Genomic DNA, 9,474 nt, shown 5'->3' on the forward strand with positions numbered 1-9,474 from the left:
GGGGTTTTGGCATTGCTATCGTCGTACTTCGAAACCTCAGTCAAGTTTCCGCCTTAAAATGGCGTTTCAAGGAATCCATTTTCTCGTATTTTTTACGGGTATGTGGTCATATAGATAAAGTGTGAATCAACCATGGAGATGAAAGACTTCGCGCGAAAGACCACCTAGTTTTAACCAACGATTACTTGACCAGCAAGTGCTGTAAATTTTTTTCAAGCTGACAGCGGTAAAAGCCTTGTAGTACTGTTCCCGCGCAGTTGCACCGTGCTCTCACTAAGTTCACACTGTTTGCGGCTTTCTTCAATTACCTTTCAATACAGTTGGGCTTCAGGTGGGTTATAGCCGTCCCGTCGACTCGACAAGCTTGCTGAATCAATTTCACTAATGAGATACACATACAACTTACGCGGCGGCAACCCGGTATTTTGGCCCATCCAGTTTTTGAGCTGTCCAAAATATAGTCGATGTTGACAAGTGACTAACTGGAAATACACTTGAATCTCTAGTTCAACTAAATCTTGTTCACAAGGGAGCCGTAAATTTTACTTGTGACAACAACTGCAATGTAGTTTCGTCCAGAATTGAGTGCCATGGATATATATATGCCCACCCTCCCGATCTATGTCATGGTGTAAGTCAGAGTTATTTGTAAATTCTTCCAACCTGTCTAAGCAGCCCCAGGGAACCATCAGGTACTATATTTAGATGCGTGGTACATTTGTTCCGTGGTTGCTTATTCAAAGTTTTTCTTGAGTATTTTTTATCGGTAATGAAATACAAACCTGCATTCCACAGCGTGAGTGACATTTATCTCGCGGAACAGAGTTATCACGAAGGATCCGAATTCCTGGTGCGGTTTACGGCATTGCCGGTAGATTAGGTAGAATTCAACCGCGCATTGGCATTTTCTCCCGAGCGCTGGTCAACCAATTAGGATGAACAACGCGTTGCCTAATCCACTGGGAATCAGCTTTTCATAGAGCAGTTACTACTCTTAGAAGTCCCCCAACTGTTGTTTATTTGGATGTGCGATACTACTGTCGTTGGCTTTTTATCCGTTGAATGATGTTTTGTATCAAATCATTGTGCGCGTGTCATTCTCAAATCCACCATGGTGAGAGCGGTAGGAATAACATCACCTAATAAATCATTCGACAAAGTATATTCAACATGTTCGAACTGGGCCTTTCAATCAGGGTTTGAGATGAAAACCCTGTTTTTCGGACGTCTATTCATTTGTTGTTTACGTATATCGGGATGGGGAGCAATGCACCCTCCTCTGTGAAACGTTTCCCCTGTTGATGTACAGCGTGCGGACCAAATCGGTCGGACGAATATCCCAGAACTATTCGTATGATTGATGAGTATTGCTCACTGTGAAAGCTTTTAGTCCAGTTATGGGAATTCGCTCGTTTTTCAGCTATTTAGGTATCACGGGGATTTTCCGGAATAACCTGTCGCACAAGTTGAAACTAGCATCACACCGGTTTCTTTTACATTTCTTTGTTCGACTCATTCATGGTTCAAGTTATTCTAAGATAGTTCATGAGAAAGGTCGTTACTTTCAATAAAACGGCACACAAAGAAGCCCGTTTACCATAGATTATCTTATCCTTAAAGGTTGACAATCCGATTGTAAGGAAAATAAATCAATCTCTTCTGGGACAGCTTCTTTCAAAAGCGTTTTCGGAATTCGGAAAAGTATAGGTTGAACTGCACTCAGTACTCGCTCTATGGGAACGAACCCAGGATTCATATTACTCCCTTCCAACCCATGTCTTCCACATGATGGTGCGCATTGAGACTTTTGGGCATGATGGAATCGCATTCGGTCAAAATGGACGAATTTTGCGTCATTGACTGGGGAGATGGCTCTGAGCGCTCACCTAATCAGACTTTCTTAATTACCTGGTACCGTAGAAGTGACGATGACCTTCAGATCTCAGTTAATGTAACTGAAGTATTCGTAATGGAATATTTCTTGCAGAAAAACCAACACACTCGCCAAGGGTTGATGTGGTTATTTGATGCAACCCTCTGCCAAGCCAACAGGAAGAATTCTAAGACCTCCGAGGTTGTTCACAAGTTGCTCAAACACTTCGACGTTCACTATTTCAGCACATAAAACTACGAAGAAAATACATTGAAAGTCTGTAGTCGGGAAATGGACGGGGCTTTGGTCATTTGAAGTTCTTATTTACAAAATTTCTACACGCATACCTCTTTTTTGAAATGTCCTTCAGCTCTTCTGGCTAAATTAATTTGTTTTGTTACTAGCTCAGTAATAGAGAGTTTTCGATAGAGATTTTTTTATGTAAGCCTAATCAATCTATGCTGATGAAAGTTGCTTCCTTATTGAGAATCATCAACAGCGTTTATTCCATGAAATTCAGGAAAGGAGAATTCCCGCAACTTCATTTCTAGTAGTTTGAAAACTCAACCACTCAGTAGTATAATCAGCTCGCCCCCGGACAGATACATTGCCAACCATCATACACTTACAGGATTCACAAAACGTGATCACAAGAGTTGGCTGGCTGCTTTAGTAGTCTTTCCCCCAGCTGAAAGTTTCCCTCGTCTCTTGAAATCCCTCTGTTTCATGTGCACGGCCAGAAAGAACCATCTTACTCGAGTTTGCCCACAAACATTGCTTTTCCTCAGCTCCAAACATTTGGCACTAGAAGCTATCGTTCTACTTCTCATCATCCGGAAACAACTATCAAACAGCAATATCAATATGATTCTATGTGAACAAAACTCTCTTTCAAACCTGTGACCGATTTACGGTCAGTTTGACTGCTTAGTATTGGACCTGTCGGCCAGCGGGGGTCAAACCACGAGCATGCCTGAGGTGCGAATCTTGACTGTGCTAACGCTTACCGCTCCGTAAAGAGCATTAAGTATTGTTTGTCCTTTCTTCGGTTATCGGCCTTTAAACGCGTGTTTCCACACCAAAAATTCTTACAGACGATGGGATTCATCTTGTCTGACTGAAGCTGTTGGTGGCATGACTTCGAAAGAGACTCTTCTCTCCTCATCTCATATTCTCCTTTAACCCTTCCACAGTCATCACTTGCATTTGCTTCTTATATCTCTGACCGTGCTCTTCAAAAATGATCGATAGTAAGGAAGTAAAAATCCACAGTTTGTTGCTACTCGCTAATCATTAGAGCCAATGTAGTTCCGAGGAAGTATGACCGGCGAGCGAATATACGGTGGTCTGTAACATGACACCTGCATGACGCCTCAAGCCATTAGTTTGTTGTGACTTTTGATGACGGCACCCCTCGAGTATCATCTTGTAAGGGTTTCAGCTACAATGGCAGAAGAAGAACTGTTCATAGGAAAGTTAAGTCTGACTTTCAGACATAAATGTGGTTACTCCCCTGAGCCATGTGACTGAAGAGCACATGATTATCACGTGCCAGGGCACCGATCCCGCCAAATGTTTCCTGTTAGTATGGCGATGCAGTACAACATAAGCAAACTGAAATTATCCACAGTGACGTGTTCGTCCCGAGAGATGGCTGATGTTTTGTGTGATGCAATTTTTTTTGTTTAAACGTGCTTTGTGCATATCCTTGACGTCACGTGGTCCAACTTGCTGGTAAAATAATTTCTCTTCAGTTCAAAGTACGGATCACAATTGCGGCCATGTTTGAGTTCAGTTCCATCCTGTTGCATGCTGAATCCTTCGTATACAATGCATTATAAACAAAGGAAGTCTTTGGATTTTGGGATACTGTATAATTTGATCTGCCATGTAGACCTTAGTTTCGAAGTTGAACGAGAAACTATCTATCGTATCAATATGTTGGACAATCTTTTCAACTTAGTTTGTTGTTGCTCAGTCTAAAGAATGTGAGAAACGCCCTAAACACTATTTTGCAAGAAACACTCGCAAGTGTTGACAATTTTTTACCATAAGCTACTTTTTCTTGCAATAATTGTGTAAAGATGTCGCAGGACAGTTCATTCGAGCACATTCCACTGAATATTGACATCACGTGGCATTTAGATGACTGGATGTACTACTGAAAGGAAGAAGGCCTTTGCTGCGGAGTTATTTAATTAGGAAATGCCAACTGACCGGTTACAGGCCGTTGAACAGGGAAGCAAAACTCTAATCTGCATCTTAGTTACAAAAACTGGACACCGATCTTCTTCCGAACGAGTCTTCTTAAACTTTCCTGGAGATTCATTGACTCCACTCATTCATCGGTCAAATCCAAGCAAACGTTACAAAGTGGCTGCACAAATTCCGCAACAGGTCTCCCTTTTTCAATGTCACTGTTACATTATCACGTTTAATTTTAACAACAACCTCATTTATTGGCCTCCGCAGGTTTCTGCAAAACACAGGGGAAGAAAAACTCCAGTTTGACTCTCGGCCAATTGCCAGGTGCTACCCAGACTATCCTCTGGAAACAGTACCGCAAGAGCCAGTCTTCATTCACCCAGAGAGTTAAGTGTTTCAGTCCGATGTACTGTAGGAAGTTAAGGATCGTGGATTTGACTGCAGCTAGTTATCAAGAGAGTGAATTTAGAGAGCGATGTGATTACTGTGAGCAAAGATTACAGGCTATCAGGTATACGGCGAGGTCTGGTCAAAATAACAGATATTTCCCCTCAAGTTTTACCATTGAATATCATTTTTTTAAAATGTGAAATCCGAATTTGCTTACTGTACCTGTATTGTCAAAGAACCGTGTACCACTCTGTCCATGTGATGCAGTTACCTTCAACTCGGCGATAAGGGTTCGCTGTGGTCAGGGTTGCAAATAAAGAACGAACTTCGTTACAAGCTGTTCTCTCCACGACAGAAGTAACCATTATAATGTGAGCGGAATATACTGAGGTTGTCCCGAAATCAGCGGTTTTTAAAAGTATTTGGAGAAGCAACTAAGTATTACACCGCAACATACATGACCCTCAACCTCCCTTTACAACGAAATTATCTGTGTGCTTCCGAGGAAAATGGAAAACGCACATCCTCGTGGCATCTGCCAGGTTATTACTTTAGCTTAAGTTGTTTTGATTTCTATGATCGTACTACAGGAAAGCTGGCGCTCGATAAATACCCCGTCTACTTCTGTTAGAACGAAAAGGTCGACCATTTCGATTGGGGATCAAAATGCACAATCGGTGACTGAGAGTTCATGCAACAAAAACCCTCACAAAGTGTTCCGACATTGTAACCGATATGGGCGTAATGCACTACTCATAAGGTCCTTGGTGGTGTGTTACGTCTATACTTGTGTCGCCATATCTCGTGCCAATCAAAACATGAGGTGACTTGGTGCAGCAAATTCAGTTGCCTGGAAACATCACAAATTAGAGAATCATCCGGGCTCCAGGTGCGTCTTTCGCTAAACCAAACTGGTTTGCAAATGAGTGTATTTCGCTAATTGTAACCGATAGTTTTAGTTGGCAAGCCCATAATCATCTGCCTCACCGGTAGATGAAGTAATTTGTCAACTTTGTCATCACTTTTCACCAGGCCTCTCAAATGTCGTTTAGAAAGTTTAAGCTGGACAGTCGAGGTGGGAAAACTGGCAATTATATTCGATTGGATGTTCGTGGAATCCAATCAGTTGTCACTGTAACCAGTCGAGATAGTTCTGGCTACCACTGAGTCAACACAATCCAGGAGTATAGGTCAGAAAAGGAAGTCACGGACATGCCTGTCTGAAAAATGTGGGCTATCCGAACAGTTGTTTGAGGTAAAAAAAACGCCAAACCGGTCCGCTTCAGGCTTTATTCTCGGAGCAAAGCTACCCCGAACATGGATAATGCCATGTGTAATCAGTAATCGGGTACTTCAGGAAAAAGTTTCTTTCTCGCTCGAATTCAACCTGATCAATTCAACCTGACAAACTCATTGTTAGTAGAGGTATAATTAGTCATCAAGCTTTTCCTAACGCAAGGCAAAGATACAACTAAAACAGCAAACGTGTCAGAAAACCAATGTTCTCACGTTACCAGATATGTAAGAATGGATCAAGTGGAGACAAATCCTTCGCTTGCGACAATCTGAACACTGAAACTCTCGGTAACTATGACTCCAGACTTTTTTTGATAGGAAAATTTATGCATCGATGCTAGATATAGATTCTTTTCTAAAGCACTGCAGGAGTAGTGCGAAAAACCCGCTCACAAAATACCAGCCAAAATTTTTTTTTGAAAAACGCATTGCATTTTTTGAATCTCCCACACATGGTTCGTCGCGCGTGTAAAATAATATCCAGGCCGCTGTTTTGCAGGGATTGACATTTTTGGTCGCTTTTTTTTAATTTGTTGGTCGTGTGTAGAAGCGTCCGTCACTGGACTGATACCGGTCACACACCATTCAGACCCAGTCAAATTTTCCATTGTGATGTGACATGATTGAGGTGTGTTGTCTCGTGAACAATTGAGGTTAGGAAATATTATCCGCGATGGCGTTTTTTGCTCGATGTTCCGAGAGATTCCGTTCGTGCGGTTAAACGTGCGTGGTTCCTGGCTGACTTACAGTTCTGCCCAACCTTGAAACTCCGTCACTGGACAGAATATTCGAGCAAATCCCAGAGATAAACATTATATTGAAACTAAAAAACATGTGTTCGCTCACCACAAAGAGACTGGGCTTCTAAGAAAAACATTAGGTGATCAGGCGTTGTCGCTAAGGCACAGTGTAGGGTGGTGGGGGATCGTACGATGCGCCATTCGGATGGTTGCCAAGGCGATAAAAGCGCCAAAAATGCGACACGGGAAAATCAATCGGTGATTAGAATTGGGCGAGTTTACGAGAACTCGGACAAACAGGAGTTTCAAGTTTACTGGTCAAGTAAACGGCATCTTCCGTGTTGCATTGCGGACTAGACATTACCTGGCTGGGAGTGACATCGGTGTAGTGCCACTAGCCCGCCAAAATATGGGTGTTATTCCAACCCCGATAGCCGTTTTATTGTTAGCTTCTTTGCCAGTGCCTTTTTCGCTTGTTTGGTCCCATTTCCAAATGCGTCTGCTGTGTTTTTAAGAGACAATGATGCCTCCATCAAAACTGCTTGCAGCCGGAAGCTTGGTGTTGCCTCTTTCCGATTACCAACTTAATCACTTTGTTGAGTGTCATATGTTGCTCCTTTGTACACTGGTTGCGTATCAAAAGGATCGATCGGCATATCTCCTTCAATGTAGCTACAACGATACAAAATAAGTTCCTTTATGAAGGTCGAACATACTTAGCCTCGGTTTGTTGATCCTGGTTACTAAACTCAACCGAGTCTTGAAAGTGCCATCAGAGCGAATGCCCACAGGTTAGCTCTGCAAACAGACAAGAATATGACACGGATATCCTCAGTTCGCACGTACTACGTTTATGCGGTTAACTGTTTGATCTTTGTCAGCTGTCCCTAGACAAGGCATTAGAAACTGCGACTTTTTTGAGAATGTATTTCGAAAAATCCCGTTTAACATAGGAATAGACATGCTAGACAGATTCTCTTATAACAGCGAAAGCAGTGATGCTTACTGAAACGCAGAGATAATTCAAATGTCTTCTTGCGGTCTTGAATGTAACAACACGCCATCATGTCTGGACGTGGTAAGGCAAATGAAGAACTCGGGAAAAGAGGAGCGAAACGCCATCGCCAAGTTCTCCGGGATAACATCCAGGAGGTCACCAAGCCGGCAATCCACCACCTCGCTCGCCGAAGTGGTGTGAAAGGCATCCCCGGTCTGACTTACGAGGAAACCCGCGGTGTCCTCAAGTTGTTCGTTGAGAACGTCATCCGTGATGCCGTCACCGAGCAAGTCAAGCGAAAGAGCGTCACTGCCTTAAAACGCCAACGCTGCACTTTCTACGCCTTCGGTGGTTAATTCCGCTTTGGTCATTCCTTCCGCAAAAGAACACCACTTCATGCCATCCACTCTTAAACGGACGCCGTCTTCTGCACACGGAACCAGAGTCCAACAAAGTTCATCAAAATTAATTACATTGAATACGTGGTTTCGGATATTAGCAGTGTCACTGTGGTACGAATTACTGGAATTTACAACCCGCTAATAATTATTGGTCAGTATTGCAGATCAGTTTCAACTGGAGCCTCCTCATTTCGTTACGGATTTGCCCGCGTTCCTTGCTGTTGCCAAGAAGTATTCATCCAGGAGAATCTCTTCGCTGCACAGGGGATGTTAAAGTCGCCTACATTTCAATGTTTTGTTCACACAGAACGCTATGTTTTTTAAAAAAAATCGTTCAACTATAAAACCCTTCCAGCGCCAAGTTGCCATGCCACCCGAAGGAAGCACGAGAGCTGAGATACTGCCAGATTGCCCAAGCCGAGACAGGGGAAGTTGAGAGGCAGGGGTTGGGTTCGAACCACGGACTTTCCGGCCAGTAAATTAACGCTCCAACCACTCGAGCCATCACAGCTATTTCCCATTTGGCCGACAGCTGCCGCTTTTCTGGATGGGGGCTCCGGGACGCAGCTCATCCATGACACAGGCAGACAGGAGGCAGTCAGTACTCCTCCCCTGTGGATTAAAGCTATTGCCTTCAACACCTAACTGCCGATTTCCACAAACTAACAGATTATTCGATTGTCCCCAGTGTTTGGCTGTATCTTTCAAGCTTTCCCACATTCACGTAATGAAAACTGTAGCAGCTGGAACCCAAGTGCACTTGGTTCACATAAACTGAGCGCATATTTCTGATTTACAGGATCATTCTGTTTCAGTCAATTTAGAACTGAGAAGGCATGGCTCACTGGGGTATTACTAGTGTGCTGTGTGCAGGGATACACACACTGCTTCAAAGTTTAGCGGGTTTGGAGCAATTCAGAATTTCCAGCAATCGAACCGCGGTTGGATTCGGTCCAAATAGTCTCAGCCTCGTTGACTGAGGAAGAGAAGTGAGAGGAGCTTCCTGTAGGTGGTTTCTGAAGTACACTTCGACTTTCTTCGCTTTACATCTTACAAATTAGGCAAAATAATTCAAGGCTTCTACTTTAGCCTCAAAGGTTAAAAACACTGCAAAGGAAGCTGTACCAGATAGGCGAAAGCGCATTAATTCCTAGGGAATATACACAGCAAACGTGAATTGGTACTCGATAATCGTGGTTTATTTGGAAATCAGGACACAACTTACAACGGACACGAGAACGCAGATGGTGGTTTGAACGATGTTCGCAAGCAGAAACTTGTAATGAAAACATGAGACCGTTAGAAACACAAGGCGGCTGAAATGCACTTCTAACTTTCCGTAGCGAATGAGGAGGCACATGAGGATCTATCTGAGATGAACGCATTTTTAAACGGCTTACAGAGTATACCAGTTAGTTAATACTTATGGGTCATGCGTTGTGCTCGAATGGGGCAAATGCACACGTTGCCGGGTGGAGTAGCCGCGGAAAACTGCCTGAATTTTGGTAGCCGCCTCATCGGGATCGGCTATGTGATGGGACGAAGTGTGGTGTTGATGTATCGACTCAGGCA

The 9,474-nt window shown here is 43.3% G+C and overlaps 2 protein-coding genes across 2 annotated transcripts in view; both read left to right on the forward strand.

The window, feature by feature from the left end:
- The window catches only part of T265_11738 (hypothetical protein), a gene marked incomplete at both ends in the record, with an annotated part of 63,362 nt that extends 57,727 nt beyond the window's left edge, over positions 1-5,635 (forward strand). The window contains one exon of the mRNA XM_009178479.1: positions 5,501-5,635. Within this exon, the coding sequence (XP_009176743.1) occupies positions 5,501-5,635 (135 nt within the window). The remainder of the gene's footprint in view (positions 1-5,500) is intronic.
- Positions 5,636-7,569: 1,934 nt separating this feature from the next.
- Positions 7,570-7,851, forward strand: T265_15522 (hypothetical protein; the record flags this gene model as incomplete). Its single annotated transcript, XM_009178481.1, has 1 exon — positions 7,570-7,851. A coding segment is annotated over one exon (282 nt), but the record flags the coding sequence as incomplete, so codon positions are not given.
- Positions 7,852-9,474: the final 1,623 nt, after the last annotated feature.

The sequence above is a fragment of the Opisthorchis viverrini genome, assembly GCF_000715545.1.
Source record: "Opisthorchis viverrini unplaced genomic scaffold opera_v5_565, whole genome shotgun sequence".
Taxonomy (NCBI): domain Eukaryota; kingdom Metazoa; phylum Platyhelminthes; class Trematoda; order Opisthorchiida; family Opisthorchiidae; genus Opisthorchis; species Opisthorchis viverrini.